At 39.1% G+C, this 20184-nt stretch overlaps 1 protein-coding gene across 3 annotated transcripts in view; it reads left to right on the top strand.

Annotated features, from left to right (window-relative positions):
* FAM169B (Protein) overlaps nucleotides 1–20184 on the top strand; it is a 40841-nt gene that overhangs the window by 8000 nt on the left and 12657 nt on the right. For 2 of the 3 annotated variants that reach the window (XR_012765193.1, XM_075432158.1), the window contains exons 2-6: nucleotides 3936–4025; nucleotides 4688–4821; nucleotides 7598–7697; nucleotides 15344–15429; nucleotides 16989–17163. Coding sequence is in view for 1 of the 3 variants with exons in the window: in XM_075432158.1 (XP_075288273.1) it covers nucleotides 3936–4025; nucleotides 4688–4821; nucleotides 7598–7697; nucleotides 15344–15429; nucleotides 16989–17163 (585 nt within the window). In the remaining 2 variants the exon portion in view is untranslated. The remainder of the gene's footprint in view (nucleotides 1–3935; nucleotides 4026–4687; nucleotides 4822–7597; nucleotides 7698–15343; nucleotides 15430–16988; nucleotides 17164–20184) is intronic. The other variant, XR_012765194.1, reaches the window with a different exon arrangement.

The following is a 20184-nucleotide window of genomic DNA, read 5'->3' as shown; positions in this document are numbered from 1 at the left end:
TTTGTAGAACATGAAAAAGTAGTTGTAGGATAAATGATTAATTCACTTCAGACATAACACTTTTCATGCTTCATCTACGGTGAGGTTGATGTATTTTGCTTTGCAATCTGGTTGCATCCTAAATGCCCTTACAAATCTCTGGAATGGGCTTTTCAAGAACTAAGGACTTGCTGGGAGTGCCAGCAATACCTCAGTGCATCTTAATCAACACAATGGTGTGTCTAGTGTGAAAAAACTTCTTCACCAACTTCGTTGGCTTAAGGAAACGGTATTAATAAGCTACACATGACTGCAGGAGTAGCAAATTCTTAACAACGAAAGCAAATATCTCATGTTTAATAAATTGTATATTGGGTTCATGGTCAAAAAGGACTTCAGTATATTGGCAGTACATACCAATTTGAAACTTAAATGCATCTTTACAAAGAGACAGAGTAGATTGTCCCAAGTGGTAAGTTATTTGTTAGGTAATGGCAAAATAGTAAATCTAATACATAGGTACTAAAATGACTAGTCCAGTGAAAGTGAGTTTAAGGGATATAGTGCTGATTTGAATTGCCATAGCATTATATTAATGGGAGAAGTCTGTGGTTATCTATATTCTAGTGAAGTTATTTCTATCATGGCAAAGGGCTTAGTTGCAGAGGACATAGAAGGATCAGCAAAAAGAATCTTCAGAGTATCTGATTAGATTGAAGCTTGTCATTTACCTTCAGGCATTACAACAGTCTGTAGTTTCACTTGTGGAATTTCACATACAAGTGTGCACACCACGTGTTTTCTGTTGTATTGAAAATAAATTCTTTTGCCCATGGAAAAATATTTCCTGCTTACTTTAACTGATAGCATGAAATTCTTGCTGAATCCGTAATGATGGGGATCTGTCTCTGATCTACAAAAATTAATTTCTAGTTCAAGGGAGAATACTGTCTTCTGTTTTGTCATTGCATTTGTTATTTATCTACCTGATGCAGAACATAAGCATGTTAATCAGATCTGTCTGGATTCCCACGTATTGATCTTTTTGGATCATAAGTGAAGTGAGCTTTGTCTGACTTCTACCTCCCAGGAAGCGTACTTGTCCACTTTATGAAACCACCATAAAATTCAGCACTCTGTTCTGGAGAAAATCAGAGGTGGAATGGCAGTGGGTTTAGAAAAAGCTGAGTTTAGGGATCAGGGCTGAAATGGGGGCCTTGTTTTATGCTTTATTGGCAGAGTTGTGTGACATTTTAGGCTGAGGTACCTATAGGTGCTGGAGGTTAGTACCTCATCAAGATGACTGAGTTGTATGGACAGTGCCTGCTTGTTTGTATAGCTGGTTTTAGCTGTAGCTTTTCACTTAAAAAATCAAATTCTTAGTGCAAATTGATGATGGAACACTAGAGTGAGAGGAGATGCACTTGCACATCCTCGCTTGAGAATGTGGCCCAGGCTGCTCCATGGAAACAAAAGAGAGGAGAAGCAGAAGCAGTGTTAGTTTTTGCTTTAAAATCTATTCTGTATGCTTGAAATGGAAATATTCCCACTCAGATTTCTCATTTATTTTTCTCAAGATAAGGTTTTTTTCAGTAGATTTGCATACACTTCCTCCTCCTTCGCCCTAAATACCAGTGCCCTGTCAAAGGCAAGTCTGGTACCTGTCTGCAAACCCTTCGTTGTCATTGCTGCCGTAGAATCCGCCTAGGTGATGTCTTGACCTTGTTTGCCAGCGTTGGCTGTTTAAGATGGCAGCCACTTCAGCGCGAATGTCAGGAATCCCTCTAATGCAGTAGGCCTCCCGTTCTAAATTTACTCTCCTTATGGTTTATGGTCCCTCCTCTGTGGCTGCAGCAAGAGGCCCCCTTTTTATGACTCACCCCTCCTGCCCCCCTTGCTCCGTCCCTCCCTCCTCCCGCAGATGGTAACCCTTTGTGCACATCGCCTCTTTGAAAGAAGTGCTCGCTGGGCGTCTAGCAGATTGGCTGCCACAATGTGCTCTTTTGTTGCCGCTAGGTAAGATCAAATTCAGATGAAATCCTGTAATTCAAATTACGTTCAAAGGCTGTCCTTGGAACTGCGCAATTTTGGTATCCCGAGATGTTGATAGGGGCCTCAGACTGAAGAACTCGCAGGAGAATGGTGCTGCTTTTCTTTTAAAGCAAAGTTAACAAATTATTTTGCATTTGATTTTGGAACCTCTATAACGTCCTGTTAGCCGGCAGTAATTATTGTTATAGTCAAATGCCTAATAACAGTAGTTATGGTTAGACTTTGTCAAGGGGTTCTTTTGTTTGTTTCTGTATACAAAAAAAGCGTAAAAGGGACATACGCACGAGGGCAAATATAATTTCTTCACTTTGTACTGGGGAAAATTGGGAAACACATTAGTTAATGTAAAAAAAATTCAAACTAGTGATTTTTCTCCTGCCTATGGCAGCTGTTCAGTATTAGTGGTGTGTGTGTGTTTGTGTGCGAGTTTTGGGGGGATGTTCACAAAAGCCAGCCTTAGCACAAGTGACTTCTCGAGGACGCTGCAGGGTACCTAAAGTTAGACTTCTGCTCCGTATTGTCCCTAAAGGAACCTCTCTCTCTCTCTCTCTCTCTCTCTCTCTCCCCCTCTCATAAACAGAAGCTGAGACAGATTTGTTTTCTTCACGAAAAATTTTTGGATTTCCACTTTATTGGAATATGTGCTCCTAACTCACTTGGACATTTTCAGAGTATTACACGGGAAAGACAAGTTAACTGGAAGTCTAAAAGTGATTTTTAGAGAAAAAAATGATTTCTATGGAAAGCTGTATTAATAGAAATTGATCAGAAGTTTTCTCTGATGCCTCATTATTTAATCATTATTTAATCCTTCAAATGGTTACTATTACCTTAGAAGGCAAGCGTATTATGTACCAGAAATTTAGTGTAACTTTGGAGGTACTAGTTGTTTTGTTCAGTGAAGAGAAAACATGATTGTGCTTAAGCAGCATCTCATAAATAGTATTTATTAGCAGGGCCAATATTTTTATTTGTGCTAAATTGAAGTCTTACATGCTGCTTTTCTGTAAAGAATTATTTTACTAGTAAATTTACTTCAGTAAATTACTAAAGTTTTTAATAATAATCTTTAATTGCTTTCCCTTATATGGCTTCTTTGCTCGATGATGTTACACAGTACGCTGAGGAACGCCGCCGCAGAAGAAAACTGCCACGGAGAAGTCCTGACTGGGGTTTTATTATGTGACTCAACTTGCCAGTGTTGCAATGCTGCTTTCTCTCCCATTTTGTCACATAGAAACATACTATGAAAATCATTTACAGAGTAGCTTCTGTTCAGCATTCTGACTACATAGCTTTGCTGTCAAGCCTCAAGATGTAAGCTGATTGCCTGCAAAGGGCAGGAAAATAATGTTTAAAGCATTTTAAGCAGTGCTGGCTGGTGGTGAATTATCAGTTGCAGTTTCTTACCCTTTTGCTGAGGAACTGGATACTGATCACAGCTACAGGGAGGATATTGGGATTCTGGGTGAACAGTCTGACCTGATACTGCAAATCCCATGCTCCTACTTTTACATGGAAGGATATAATTTTCAATATGGTACTTTTATGATTTGTAGTTTCTGACTCTTAATACAGGCAGTTCTTGCTATGGGCCACGTCAGACTGTTCATTGTCTCAGCTGTTTACTTTGCACTATCAGTGTAGTTATTTCACATGAAACTTGGGTCACAGGAGCTGCCATGTGAGCAAACCATGATTAAAATGGAGAATTCGAAGCTAAGATTCCGGTTATAGCAGCGTGGTAAAAGATTTTGTCCTCAGTTTGGGGCTTACAAGAGTTGCAGGTGTAGCTTGTTGATTGAAAGCCCCTTAAATTGAAACTGTTTCCTTCCTATGATAGAAGACTGTCAGAATACTTTCTGGACTGCTAACCCTTTTCTTCTGATGTTCTTTTCCTTGAGCTGGTGATGAGCCACCAATCAGTATGGTTTCGTGTATTAGAAGGAGGTTGCTTCGTTCCTCACAAGCACAGAGTTGGACGTTGCGTTTAGGTAACAGACATCAGACGCATGTAATTTTTGTTTGCCGGCAATTAACAAATACTTTGCATGAATACCCTTCAGCATTGAGACACGTGGATTAAAAGTTATGTTGCATAAAAGATGGTGGTTACTATTTTGGGAATTCTTACATGGGTAAATATTTTAAAATTTTTTAGATTATTTCATTGTTGTGGAAGTGCCTAATTGAAGTTACTCAAAACTAATGATATACAACAGATCATGGGCTGACCCATAAAAGGGCAGTCTTCCAAGAAAGTGTGGAAGCTTTGGAATTCTTCTCCTGATATATTTTTAGACAGTAGTAAAACTTAGGCTGTACTCTGAAGAAGTATTTTTGCTCTTCCAGCTTTAAAGCAATTTACTTATACCTAGAGAAAATTGAGACTGTGCTTGTTGAATTCAAAGGAGACAAATGTGATTTGATACTGTCGTGGTTCTACTTTGTAAAATTGCATGTCAAGAGGTAAATAACATATAGACAGGTTTTTACCAGCCTGACTATTTTACACTAGGGTTGTACAGAAGGCTCTAATGGGAACAATAAGGGCTCAGCTACACCAAGCAGCTGCTGGGGAAACTGAGGTTTTAAAACTCATATTTCTTGGTTCATTTAAAAAATAAAAAACCCTTGTGTTTTATTTTAACTACAGGTCACCTTTACTTGGTAGATACATTAGCAGGAGATCCAGAGGTTCTGCAAGTAGATGCTGAAACATACAATGAAAAACTCTTGAAGAAATCGTCGTCCATTCCTGATGTTTTTATGATTCCTGGAGGAGAAGAGGTAGTTGGCTGATGTTTTCCATGCTGCAAGTTAGATACTTGCAAACTAGTTTGTTGGCTGTGTTCGTGGTCTATCTGTGAATAGGGGTAAACTGGTGTGGCCAGATTACAAATCTCTTAAAATCAGCGAATTCTGCATTATTTCAAATAGTTTGCATGCTGCAAATAAGAGATAAGCTTAAACAACAAGTCTAAAACCCTCTGAGTGTGGATGAGGGCTTGAAGTACTTAGCTCAACTTTGCATCTTGACCTGCTGCTTTACAGGACTGAATCCAAAGTGAATTTGATAGCTGTAGCTCTTTATTCTGCCTCCACTGTGCAGTTTACATGGTAAACTAGTCTATCTTTTGTTTCTATTCTGTCCAATACTTATATTGATAATTTTGAATATGAGTTCTCTGAAAGCAATTCTGATCAGATGTGACTGATGGATGGTATGAATACTGTAGGTGCCAATGCTTTAGGGTCCATTCCTGAGCCAGCTGGGGAATGCGCTGGAGATGACTGAGCAGGCCTGTTAAAAGTTCTGACTTCAGTCAACCTGTGAAACCTTTATTACTGGGCATTTTCTATATCATAAAAGGTGTGCTGGGCTCACTGTTATTGTACTATCAAATCAGTAGGTGGATTAATTGAAAAAAATGTTTGGAATATGGCAGCTTTTCTACAATTCATGAAAATAATATGCAGTAGTTTCCAGAAAAATGCTATTTCAGGTGAGTAGCTTAATCTTGGAGCGGCGAATGCAACTAGCTTTAAATACTCTTTTAATGCCCTCTAGTGGACCACGTAGGGTTAAATACAAACCTGCAAATGCAAAGAACCCCGGGTTAGGGCTGCTGTGTCCTTACCCGGGCCTTTCATGCCTGCCTGTACTATTACAGGCTCGTTTGCTGTTCCATTAGACGGGAGGGTAGCCTAAAATCCCAAGCAGAGGTGCGTATACTCCTGGAACAGCGAGACACAGTGAGATCAGTTAAAGGTGGACTTCGGGCTTTTGATTCAGAACTGTCTTGATTTTGTGGCTTGTCATCAGACCTTAAATATATCACGTGACTGATCTGAGTCTCATAGCAACACATTTCTCTTTGCATTCATTTAATTCAGGTCTAATCTAATCTGCAGTCAGACAGCTAGTCAAGGGCATAAGTAATGGTAATGTTCTTTCCGTATTGTTTTTTTCCTTGTACTCTATAATAAATAGTTTGAAGAATGTTGATATTTTGTAATTAAAAATAAATTAAATGTAAAAAGATAAAGCTCCCATCCCCAGTGAACATCTCGGCTAACAATCTCTATTATATACCTACAACCTGAAGGATGAGGATTTTGGTGTTTGAATAATGGCTACAGTTACCAGGCTTTTTTCCCCTCTGTGCATCTGAATTAAAGCAGGTTTCAAGTGGCAGGACCAGCAACCGTGAATAATTATTCAGCAAGTGTTAAGTGGCTGTCAGCCTGCTTGCTGGGGTCACAAAACTTCTTTTTGGTATGGCATGGTCTTTGGTCAAGCATTCAGTACACAAATAGCAAGGATTATTGCAAGTCAGGATGGCAGTGAGTTGGCAGCGTTCATACACAGAAAGCTATGCTTGGCTCACGCTGATGTTGTTAGCACCTGTGAAAGTGCACATTACCTTATAAAACAAAATAACAATCATAGCAGTATTGGAAATAGTACTGGCCTTTTCGTTAGAGTAATGCTCCCAGGTGCCATAATGACATTGAGGCTGTTACATTTGAAGCATGCAAAGAACGACTGAATCCCCAGAACATACTGAGATTTCGGGAAGCTCATGAATACAAATTTCAACCAGTTTTCAGTTTTTTTCCTGGAGTCCGGTGTTTGCCTAGATGATCGCAGGATTCTGGCACTCATAAACTAGTGAACACTGGTTTCAATCTAAAGTTGTTATCTTGAATAATCCATATTCATACTACTTCTTCCATGCACCAAGAAATATTAAATGTATCACGTGACTGATTTGAGTTTCATAGCAAACTGACAAATGGGTGCAATTAGCGAGAGAGGCACACCCACACATACACAATGGACCAGATTTTTGAGAGTACAGTACATACTGTGCTGAATTATGCACACTCTTTGCCTGTACCTAAACTTACATGAGAGCATTTGCAATATTCATATGGAAATCGTCATCTCTATGCATATAGAGCTGTTTGAGCACAGTAATTTTCTGTTTATGTGTCACATCATTTAGAAGTTTAGTCTAAGGCTGGAAGCTTGAGAGCTGCATTTTGATTTTTAGCTTTGCCTTTAACATAACCACCTTGTGCCAATTATCTACCCTCCCTGTGCCTCACAGATAAACTGCCTAGGCACTGCCCTAACGCTTTGATACTCCCTGTGCCCTGAGGCTTAATTCATTGTTTGCAAAACACCACAAGTACTCAGCTGGACAATGCTGTAAGAAGTGCAAGTTATATTTGTTTTTATTTGATGTGTCTGGTCTTTCATAACACCATTTGTCTGCATGTAACAGTATTCAAAGCCAGGTTATGTACTCATCATGGAAAGTTGGCATGAAGGTCTTCACTAACTTCAGTGGCTTGATTTCTTTTAAATTAATATTACTTACTGATAATATTAGAAAATTATGTATGTTTCAGTGCCTTGAAGTTTGGGATTGAGAGGGTGTTGTGCTGAGCTTGTACCGTGCATGTTAGTAAAACATATTGTAAGTGCACCTAATACATGAAATGCTTCTGAGAGCTTTGCAGTACAAACAGCTACAGGGCTTGTTTGTTTTTTTAGGTTAAACTTGAAGATTCCTGTGTGTGTTTTGTCCCTCTCTACCGACATAATCCTGCTTGCACAATGTTGCTGTTAACTGATCCAAAGGATAAAAAGACAGGTTAGAATTGGTGAAAATATTTTGAAATTTGAGTAGTCCTACTTTCTTTACTTTTAAGATGATCTGCTTATTTATATATTTAAATATTTCGGGTTTTGTTTTGAATATGAACTGGATTCAGTTTACCTGTCAGATATTTGTGCCAGTGGGCTACTTGTCAGAAGGGAGGATTGACAAGGAGGGCTTTTAAATTCTGCGCGTAGCTCTGCTGGTAGCTGAAAAATCACCTTGGGTAGATCTGTTATTCTTTCTGAGTTTGTTCAGTGGGGTAATATTTTTCTAATTCAGTATGATTTGAAATTTAATGCATTATAATTTGGCCAGAATTATTAAATCCTTAAACAAGAGCAAATATATATGTGAAGTTGTATTATGTCTTAAGGATTCTTATTCATATTATTTTTACTTTGATATCTTCTTCAGTGCTAGGTTTAATTGCCTCCTATTTCCAGTGCTGGTGTGTGAGGGGTAAATTTGGAGCAAGACCATGCTCAGGAATTGAGTTAAATCCATTTTACTTGGCAGTCCTCCCAAGTTATTCTTTAAACCCTACCAGCTTTGCCTTGCTTACTGCTGGTACTGCTGGTGTTTTTCTGCTCCAGCCATGTGTCAGCCTGATAGGGATACACTACAATTGTGTTACAGGCAATAGAAGTCAGTGTGTGCTTACTGGTGCTTCTGTTTCACGAGTCACTGCTTAGAGTATCAACAGGTTATTAAGCTTTGATCAACAATTGCATCTAAGTTTTTCTTGCTGTTAGGATCACAGTATCTTCAGACACAGCTTGATTTCTTCCTGCTTACTCTCTTAGGCAAGCCTCTTTGACTATGGAAAGCGAAGAAACGCAAATATAATACAAGTAACGACTCTTGATATCACTGTCATTAAAAGGAAACTTGACTCCAAGTTACATGGTACCAAAAGCACGGGTTGCAACCCACCTAGATTAAATGAGGAGTTTTGGAGCTGTTGTGAAGCAATGGGCTATATTGTTTTTGGAACATATACAATAAAGACACGAACCTATGCATTGACCCATTGTGTCGCTTAGAGAAGGGAATACAGAACACATGAAGCCTCTTAAACTGTCAGCTTCCAAATGTGGCAGCAAACTAATGACATCTGTCATTAAAAACATACTTTCTTTTTTTTTAAAGGATAAGCTATAAACCATGCCTGAAAGGCTTTTCTAGCCAGTGTTCTTAATAATAAACACAGGGAAGTCAAAGAAGTTTAGCACTCCGTGTTTGGTTCTAAAGTGTGTCAGGTAACGATCTTATACTCCTAGAACAGGTACTATTAGTGCAACTAAGTGTTCATTGTTCAGTCCAAACCCTGTAACCGGGAAATCTCTTCATAAGGACAAAAAACCCAAATTAAAATCATCTGTGGTTAGAGGTGAACTCTGCAAAGTTTTCCAGCTCCTTTTACATACGATTTCAATTGGACATTTGCTAATGGGTTGTGATTCACATAGCTAAAGGTAGGAGACCTTTGCAGGTTGCAAGTGTAATCAAAAGACTTTCTGGTCCCTCTAAAAGTATTGATGTAGAATTACTTTCCTGACTTTAATTTATATATTCCATTAACATTTTTCTGAAGAGAAGTAGGCACTGTTGTGATAAAGGAGAGAAGTGTCTACACTGGAGGCCAGACTTACCCTGTGAATGCAGTTGTGTGTACCTACTGACTCATGTTCAAAGGAATGTAGTTGAAAACACATGAGTTAGTTTAGGCTGCACAAGAGGAATGGGGATCTGTAACAACTACAATGCAAAAATAAAGAATTATTGAAAAACTGCAAGTAAAAGCAGTGCATTTAGCACAAATCTTCAGTTAATGATCTAATGGTGTTAGGAACAACAAGTATTAATGAGATATGTGTACACAAGGAAAAAAGTGATTTCCCACAGGAACAAGTCAAACAAATCTGCATTGTAGCCTAAATTATATGATAGCTATCTACATTAAAAGCTTAAACCTAGCAGAATAACACTTTATTATATTATAAACAACATGCTGACTGACTGCTGTGACCCCCTTGCAAAACTTTAACTTGAGTGACCAGCCCATAGTCGCAGAAACGGTCTCACAGAGATCGGTAAGTCTGGTCATTTGAGTAAGGCCTGCATCATCTGGCTTTTAATACTTCCTTTTAAAAGCATGATTTAAAGGATTTTACTGGAATTTCTTTGTTTCTGAGCTTTATATGCTATAAACATGTGGCCAGCCTTCCTATACACATCAAATTTGACTGATGTGATTTTTTTCTTTAGATGAGTTGTAATAAATTTTCATTAGTTCTCTAAAGGCTGCTGGGGTGTGTGTATATGTGTGTGCATACCTATACATATGGGTGTATATATTTGAAGTATTTTGTCCACATATTTTTCCCACAGTTCAACAGATTTGGAATTAACTCTTAAAGCAGCAGACCGTATTAATGTGGCAAGTCCATCTGGATTTGCTTACCTATATGACCTTTTGTTCTGACCAGTGAACAGATCAAATTGTTTCAAAACGAATTCCTTCAGCGAAAAGCACTATTTATTAACTCAGTCATCGTTACTTAAGGACACAGGCAGAATGTTACAACACTAAACAGGTTGCATGATTTTTTTTCCTCCCTTGAGCTTTGCGCTTTTGTGGTAAACTTGAGTTTCACCCAGGGAGGCAAACAATTTTGCTGTAGTTGATCTCTTCTCTTTCTCATATGCTGTCCTGTGTGTCTGCATTTTGGTTTTCCTTCACACCAGGAGTGCTCTTAGAAGCAGATTTCCTGGTTGTCCCCACGTACTGTGCTTCAGTTCATATCGAGGAGCGGTCTTGGAGTGCATGAGCTTCATTACTTTTGGCCGAAATGAAGTTAGAGGATGCTCTCCAGTAACACACTGATGTGCCCCAGCCTCTAACGGGCTTTTAGTTTTCAGCACCAGGCTAGAATCTGTGAACATTAAGTTCTCTGCATAAAATGTTTTTGCTCTGCAAATTCAGTTTCGTTAGTGTTAGTCTTGCTGATGCAAACATGGCCCACTGATTTTTCCTCTTGCAATTCATTTTGACGTTTCTGAAGTCCAGTGGGGGAGGCAGCCAAGGGTGTCCCAGGATATGCTGAGCTAGACGTGCTTTACAGAGAAGCAATTGGAAACAGAGTGGAAGATGCAGCTTAGAAGTGTGTAGAGCATGTTTAGTTATGCAGTACTTGGGTCCTGGTGTGGATAGTGAAGCAGCAAGAAGAGTTAAAATCCTCATTACTTAGTTCTGCCACAGCTCACATGATGCTCTGAGACCGTGTCATTGCCCACAAGAGCCACAACCTTCCTTTGCTGCAGTGGTTCTGCTGACTGGTGACTGCCAAAACACTGGCTGGAGCCTTTCAGTTTAGTTCTCCAGCTCTATGCCTGACACCGTCAGTCCTTTCAGCTTCACTCCAGCATGTCCACCTTTGCTCCTGGTGGCTCCCCAACATCCCTCACCCCCTAAAACGAACTCTATACAAAGCCTTGACAATTGCTGGGGTTATCGACACACCTGGGCGGTACCCTAGTTGCAATGAGAAAGCTGTATGCTTTGTACGTCTTATGTTCATATGTGATGGGATTTGCTCTTTCAGCTTCATTTGTGTTTACATCTGTAATGATTGAGTATTGCATAGAAAAAATGATGTATATAATGCTTACAAAATAATATCCACTGTAGTATACATATTTTCCCACAGTTCCCAAAGAAAATATTGTCAATCTAATAATTTATGTTTGAAATTCTAATAATTTAGACTCTGGAAAAACACTGAATTTAGCAGCCTAGCTACAGGTTTGCCTGTGAAGAGCTTTAAGGTTTGATGGCATTTAATTCTTGAGCATAGGATAAAGGGGGGTTGATTCCAAGACTGAGATTTATATCTGATCATCCTGATCAGATGGGTTGTCCAGAAGTTATGCGTGGCTTGTCATCTGAAATGACCTGCATATTTCAAAGAGAAAATGGATATGGTAGTTTTTCCATAAAACTTGGTCTTGGTTGGGAGCATTTTTAATTTATTTTTGATGGGCTGAGAGTTCTGTTCTGTTAGTATATCTGTACAGATATTTTTATGAGAATGTAAATTGTGTTGTAAGGGCTTACAGAGCATAGCATGGGTGATTAACATCTTCATAACACTAAATAAACATACCCTATTGTGGCATTTTCTGTATGCTGTATATAATAATTTACAATAACTGTTAGATGCCATGGAACATTTATCACAAGACATTTGCAACAAATCACTGAGTAAAACTCGAATTGTAGAAGATGATGTAATTGGCTGCAGGAAAGATATCTTAGATACTTGAGTGGCTGCTATTACTGCAGCATTTGCATGCCTCCCAAGCTTTAATGTATTTATTTCGATAAGACTCTTAGGAGAGAGAGAGAGAAATGCTCTTATTCCATTTTAAAGATAGGGAACTGGGGGACACAGCTATTCAGGTTATGTCCGCGTTGCAGAATGCAGTTTGATATAGGATCTCTGAGCTTGCTCCGTTATAAGAGCTGACCTAGGCTCCGTTGCATGGAACTGCTTGTTGGGGTGATTTACCATTCCAAGGTGGAAACCTGGCAAAAGCAGCCTCTGGTAATAGAAAGCATGCCATCAATCGGAAATACTGCCAAAATTAAGATAAAGATGATTTTATGTAAGGTGAATAAATGGTATAGTCTATATTTGTTAAATAAACTCAATTAAATCTCTCATATATAGTATTGCCTTTAATTTAGTTTGTGACTGAAGGATATGTTTCAGCAATTCAGATGAAGGCTGGGGAAAAAGAAGTACCAAGCTGGATGTTGCTTAAATTTTTCTGCTTTACTCTGTGTGTAGAGTCCTGACGTGCACATTTCATTCAAATAGTTGCACACCAGTGTGGGAACATTTGGCCACCATAGCCTAGAAAGTAAAAATATAATCCAGACCTGGGCTGGGAAAGGATCCATGTTCGCCTAGCAAAAGGAGACATTTCATAATCACAATTGCATTACGCTTAGTGCCTAATTCAGCTCAGTGTTTTTCAGTACTGTATTCCAAATAGCCGTAGTGGTATGGAATCGTGTGCTTCGCAGGCTCTCAGCTTCTTGTAACACTCTGAATATGTTTGTCTGACTACAAGTGATCAAAGTACTGAGGTTTAGCAAGCTAGTGCTTACAGGGCAAGCCACCCGACTGGGCGACTGAGCGTCTATATACTCCGTTGATTGTGAACTGACATGTATTGGACTTAATCCATTTCACCTAGTCTTGCAATTGCAAGATCAAGCACATTGAGTCTTGCGATGGGAAGATCACTGTAATCATATACATCATGATTCACAGGGTTCAGGTGATTGTGTAACTTACTGCTGGCAATAACTCTTATAATAAGGTGAACATAACTGAACATCTTGGAAAGAGCGATGAGACTAGGAAAGGAGAGTGAAGGAACATGTGGTCTCGCAAAACATGGTTGCATTTAAAATAGTGTTCCTGAAAGTAGATTATAAAATGAAAATGAGAATATGGGGAAGCGTGTATGGATTTAACTGCGGACCAGATGTTGACTTGAAAAATGATAACAAAAAGCAAAGTACATATGTTTGTGTGAAATCTGGAGAAATGTTTTTCCTTCAAGGAAGGCATCCATATAGATAAAGTTGCTCAAGTAATGTGATGCGACAGTTGCTATGTCAACTAGTGTTCCCTTCCACACATTTAAATTATTGAATAGCACAGTAAATGTTCTATAAAAGTAGTTCCTTACAACACGGTTATGCATCTTCCTGTTTTCCTCAAAGCTTTTTAAAACTTTTCTGGCCTTTACTATGTGTCTTGTATGTGTCTGAACTGTGTGCCAAACCTCTGTGCAGCTCCCATTAAAGTCGGCATTTGGCCCGTTATGTCCCCTTTGTCTGACTCAGCTCCCTTTGTAGCCGCGTGTTTCTTGGATGTGTAATGGAGCAGTGGCTGCCTGCATTTGAAAGCAGAGGGAAGGGATTGAGGGAACAGATTGAATCCATCACAGAAAGAGTATGAAACTCCCATGCAAGTAAGTGCATAATATTTAATGAATTGAATCTGGTGCTATAAACAGGCATCTGCCCTTGCGTGCAATACTTTCTTCATTGTTAACCCAGTACACAAAGTGTAATGCTTTTTTGGCACAAGCTTTAATATTTTATTTGAAATATGTTAGCTGAGTGGAATCTCCAGCCTTAAAGCCAGTGGGAGCTGGTAGAGGCTGAAGCAAAAAGGGCAACTAACCTGCGCGCATCAGAGACATTTATATAGCCTGAGGCTAAAACAGGTAAATGATGAATCCTGTTAAAGCCATTTCACTTCCTTGTGTGTAAATTTGTCCCCAACTCATACATAGTTTTTAACTTTCTTATGTTTGTCCCTAAGTGGGTAGCTTAGAAAACCAGTAGACAGTGCACTCTCTTAGGACTCAAGAGGTGTGAACTCCATGCTGTTCTTTGCAACATAATTCCTGTATTATATTTCATCTTTTTGTCTAAAAATGGGGATGCTAGCTGCCCTATTTGGAAGTAGTAATGATACTGGTGTTCTTCAATGCTCCTGAAATCATGGCCATGTACTGTCTTTAGGTGGATGTCACTACTATACAGGTAATAAGAGTTTTTTACTGATATCTGTTGCTTGATGTGTTGGTGGCCATAAATTATCAAATTTCTGTCTTTATTCTAAAACCAAATCTAAGCCCTGAAAATCTGTTCTATATACTTTGAATTGGCCATATATTAAAGCTTTTCTTTCTGAACAGGGCTTGGGAGCAATTTCAGTGTCACTGTTGTTGCTTCAGTCTTTCTCTTGTAAATCTAATAGCAGGCAATGAATTCTGTAGATGAACATGTAGGAGTAGGGTTTAAATACTTGTTTCTGCGTATGTGAAAAATTCAGGAAGGATGGGAAGAAGTGGGGTGCAAGTTCTGCACAGCGCCTACACAAGGACCTGATTGTGTGTAGGTTGGTCATACACTTTTGCTTCAGGGCAAAGAGTTTCTTACTTATGTGTACAAATGTCTGTCCTTTGTTGATAGAAACCTGTCTGTCTGCATTTGAACTTCTGTGAATATCTGTCCATGCAGAGATTTAGGAGTCTGTATTCTAAAGGTACAGATATATAGAAATCTAATCACACAGGCAGCTGAAAAGCTGTTTGAGAAAGCGGAGATGAAAACTTTTGTTTGACTTGTGTGGGTGCAAATACGGGCATGTGTGCGTGTGGACAGGGGAAAATTTGAAAGAAATTTCAGCAATGTAACCTTTAGCTAGGTAGCTCGCTCTGTCCCGAGTGCCACTTGAGCATACTGTGCTACTGAACAGATATTATGCAGAAAGTACTTTATTCATATGGCACACAGGTTGACACACCAAAGTCACATCAATTCCTGAGAAAAATTACTGTCAGTTGGTGCCTCATGCAGTACTGAAAATTGGATATCAAGGGACACGGAGGTGAAATTGAAATACAATTGTTCTTCTGTCTCACAGCAGATCAAACTGGAGTCACCTGTAGGGAGAAGTAGATCTGAAGCTGCTTGTGGAAAGCTTCAGAACCAACTTTGTATTTATCTGCAGGTAATGTGTTCCTCTGTCTTTTTCTTTTTGTAGTTCTGGCAGTTTATTTGAACCAGTGTTGGTGGCCTGTTGAAGATGTAGTAAAGACGGCTGATCCTTCTAGAGACGGGCCAATTTCGGTAAGGAAGCTGTGTTAAACAGTTGCCTTTGCCCTGGAACTTCCCAGCCAGAGCTATCATATGTAATTGTCTCTGGTCTCCTGTAGGTCATGCTTTGTAACCTGTAGGATCTGGGCTGTGTGGCTCACCAAGTACTCCACGTGTCTCCCATTGCACAGTGATATGCACGTTAATCCTCTGAACAATTTTCTGCATGCAGTTTATGATTCACCCGTGGGATTTATTAGGTTTTGTTTTTAGTTTACCCTCACTGCCTACTAAAGGAATAATCAGATAAACCAAATTACTACGTTAGCAATAACTTTGTGTTGCTTGACTGTCTGTCTGATGGGAGGTGTTACTGCCCTGTGAAACAATGTCTTATCTAGCTAGTTATGATTTTTTTTGGTCTTGCATAATGTTTATATTGTGTTCATTTTATGAAATGGTTGTTATTTAATAGATTCTGTATCTGTAATTCTTTTTCCAAATAAATTATTTCAGCAGGATACAACTGCTTTTTCATAATTTGAGATATTTAGGTAGCCTGTAGTCTGTTTTCAACTGAGAAGTTAGATGCCTGCTGCGTGTGAGTTTGTGTTGCCGTGAGGCTATTAAGTCAGTTCTGTTTCCTACCCAACCCTCTATGTCCAGTTTTGTTCCTTTATCATCTTTGCCTAGTATCTGCCATACACAGGGTTTAGTTACTCACTAAATGAAGTAGGCTTTTCGTGGGTAACTGAACTGGAGGGATTTTGAGATACAAATCTTTGCAAGACAGAACTTGGGGCAGAAACACAGGCTTTCAGGCTTTCAAGCACCTGCTGCATCAACAGAGAATGAAAAAATGTCTCAAAATAGAAAACTTGCCCCTTCTAGCTCATTGCTAAGAGGTAAGCTCTCATTTTCTTTTCAACATTCATATAAAGCTTGTTGGTACCACTTTTTATGTTGATGACTGATATGATCATGTTCCTTTATATTCCCCCATCTCCCTGTCCTGTTGGTTGTCTAGTAACAAGCATGGCATAAAAACTAGTTGTTCACGTGACATCTAGATTATAAGCTGTTTGGAACAGGCTGTATTTTTTCTCAGTTTTGTATAGTGTCTACCTCAGCAAGGTTGTGGCCCACTAAAGTTCTTTGATGCTGTGGCAAGACAGGTAATAGGGGAGAAGTGACCAGGATAACACAGTAAATCCTGTCTTAATTTCACTTTTGGGTAGAATTAGATTGCTTTGATCCTGTTTCCAAATCTATGACTAGTTTGCTGTGACTGCAATCAAGATACTTCTTTTCCTGCTGCTTTAAAGTTCCTCTCTGTGACAACGAAGATATGTCAAGCTTTATAGATTGTTACTAAATTATTCTATGCCCTCTGGATAGAGGGTGGAACGCTGGGAAAAACTGTTTTTGTTGCTCTGTCTGAACCAATTCATAAGGTATTTTCCCCAAATTAAATGGACATGTTCCCTGACCTCCTCCTTCCCAGCCTCTTCTAATTTTGAAGCCTTTTATGAAACACAAAATACTATTCTCTGCTTCATTTTTCTTTGGTCTGCTTTTGTTTGTTCTCTAAGGTCCAGACATTTGGAGAAAGGATTGTTCTCTTTGTTCTGAACTACATTATTTTTGGAATGCTGGAAGGGAGTTCAGCTAATGGTGCATTCTTTCTACCTCACTCTGCCACCGAGTGTGCCAAGATATTCTGGAGAAATGGCGAGGCTGTTGCCTTTTACTCGGCCAAGATGAAAGGTAAGGTCATTTTAGAGACAGGTTTCCATTGGTTCCTAATAGCTAGAAATGTAATCCTTTTGTTTGTCTTTCAGTATAAATAATCCTGGCTCTCATTTACATTTTTATATCAAATCTCTCTCAGAAGGAATCTGGGGAACAAACCTTCCCAGAATTTGGAAGCCGTCCATATTACTTTCATTTAAACATGATGGCTCCAAACTCTATTCTCAGTTACACTGAGTGAACTGAGGTACTGACTTATTCCAATAAAATAGGCTTTAAGGCAGCCAAGTAGAAGGTCGTACATCTAGGAACAAAGGATGCAGGGCCTACCCACAGAATGGAGGACTGCATCCTGAAAAGAATGATACCTGAAAAAAGGAGTACAGTTCAGAGTAGAAAACCAGTGTATCAGGAGTGGCTGGTGGCGAGAAGTGGCAATACCCTTGGGTGCTGGAATGCTTTGTCCAGTTGTGGTACTCCCAGTTTAAAGGATGATTAATTGATTTCATGATTAATTGATTAGCTAGGTTGATTAGCATACAAAAGAAACAATGTATTTGATTCTTTAGGGATACTTGCACCAGTGTACGCTTTAGTGAATGTCTTTTATTAAACAGAGGGTTTGTATTAATGCAGATGCATTGCTATTAACCGGTCTAGAGTGGAAAAGGCTTCATTAGAATAACTCCAGGTATGCAGCTGAGTATGTACCCCTATTTAGGAGCTGGTTACCAGGCTGTGTTTAAGATTCATGGGTGTCATCTTGATACCAGCAGCCTAAACGTAGAGAAGTTGGTATCTTTGGAGGTAAATATATTGTTCAACTAGACAATCAGTAGCCATCTGTCAAAAAGGGGAGAATAAGAAACAGCTTGAGAGCTGTACAGCTATGGATTGCTTTGGATTCCAGAGGACGGTCTGACAGTGCCTTCTCTGATAGAATCCCAAAGGCCAGCAGCAATAAGAGATGTTCTGCTCTTCTGATGCTTTGGGGTATGCAAAATCCTTATTCACGTTGAGGTGTAGCTTGTACACCACTGCGCTGGTACAGTGCTACTGTACTATGAATGATGAATCATGTCTTAGCCTACAATAAAGGAATCTTGTATACATCTATGAATATGCTGATGAACTGGTTTGTAATTGGCAAACACTTTGATTGCCATAGTACATTTTCCTTTAAGTCCGTAAATATTTCTGAGCAAAGCTTTTGGAAAGAAGCACTTGTATGGGCTGTAATGATTCATGCTACAGTAAAATAAATTTGCACAGTAGTCTGTTATGGGTGGAGTATTAGCCAAGTTGAAACCGTTTCTGAGTAAGTGGAGAGTCACATTTTGGTTTTAAACCAGGTCCACATAAAATACAAATTCTTCAAGTCCAGCTTTGTCAGCATCTGTCTTTTGTTGCCAGTGTTTTTTTTCTCTGGGCAGCTATATTAGTTTTTGGCCTGTGTCACAAATTACCGCAGTCTTTTGCCAAAGCCTTTTCGGGAAGCTGGAAACTGATTGTGTTTGCCCCTTTTTGCTATTTGCTGTATGCATTTAGAAAATAATTCCTCTTTCTGAACTTCTGTGATTTCAATTTCATACCAGTGATGCTCTGGCTGATCCTATTCTCTCTGCTTTCTAGAAGAGCCATGGATTTGTTAGGCACAAAACTGGCTAAGATAAATATCTTCTCTTAGAAGTAGTATTTCATATGGTTGCGTTAGAGATTTCTTTTTTTCAACTTTTCTTTCTTTTGTCGTAATGTAAGTTCTTTTTCCTTTTACTGTCCTGGTCAGAACATTTAGTAGGAGCAGCTCTAAGTACAGGACTTTATATTGTGCTGGACCTTTGTTACAGATTCTAGTCCTAGGAAGAAATTATTTTCCTCTGTGCCCACTGTGTGATTCTGATTCCCTTTATTTCCACGCTGTGCAAATACCTGGCCATTCTTTACAGTTTTATTTTCTTCACTAGGTAATTGAGACTCTCATGCTGATGTTGTATTCAACTGTATTTCTCATTTATGAATTTTCCATTATCTACTGTACGATGAAAAACATGCTTCAGTGGAGCCAAATAAGCCAGAAGAGATCTATGGAGCATGGCTGTTTCAAACATAAGTCATCTGGGTGAATCATAGAAATGGTGACCAAGGAGAAGAAAGTCTGTTTTATCTTTGCTACAGATTTAGTGTGCCATTATGCAAACTAAATTTTCAATGAACTTCAGTGATTCCAATTAACTGTCTTGGCAATATTTTAAAGTCATTTCCATTTGCCAGTTCCTAGGTGGCCTGTACAAAGTGAACTTCGCAATTTTGGTCCAGTTCCATATGTCCATCCGTCTTATGAACATCCTTAACTGGTTCTTTTTTGATAGTCTAGCGAAAGTGGGACAGATGGTCTTGAGCACCCGCCTTGCTCAGAGACGCAGTAACTGCAAGTCAAGGTTTTGAGAGAATTTGGCAACTCCAGGCACTGGCCATCCTGCACCTGTTGTGTAGATAAACAGAAGACTCATTCTTCATGGCTATCACTTTTCGTGAGCATTAGACACCTTTATTAAAACAAAATTTATTCATGACTACACAGATCATCACCCTAGCCTCTCTGGTATGTGCCGATTCCTGTCCAATGACAGGCATGCAGCATTTACCACTGGGTATACTAAAGATTGATGAGACGTACTAAGCCACTAATGAGGCTGATAAGACACTTTGTCACGTGCCAAGATAAGTGTCTCCAATTTTATCTATGTCAGCAGCTTCTATATTAGACAGCTGAGGAGTTAGACCTCACTGAATGTAGCTACTTAAAGGTACAACAAGAAACGTCTGTACCTTTCTTCGCAGACAGCAACCTGAAAGTGACATGTTTTGCAGAAGGCCTTCATATAGATACTTTGGTTTTGAGATCTATTTTATATTCTTTCAAGTATTTCTTTCAGATTTTTTCTTGGTGTGCTCTAAATCTGTGTGAAATCCTCAGAAAGAATCTGTTTCGTGTAGTGATGTAGGATTAATGACCATGGTTACTGACACTATTTT

This window comes from Opisthocomus hoazin, chromosome 10 (genome assembly GCF_030867145.1).
Source record: "Opisthocomus hoazin isolate bOpiHoa1 chromosome 10, bOpiHoa1.hap1, whole genome shotgun sequence".
NCBI classification, from domain to species: domain Eukaryota; kingdom Metazoa; phylum Chordata; class Aves; order Opisthocomiformes; family Opisthocomidae; genus Opisthocomus; species Opisthocomus hoazin.
Note: the sequence above shows the minus strand (reverse complement) of the source record. Positions and strands in the feature narration are given on the sequence as shown.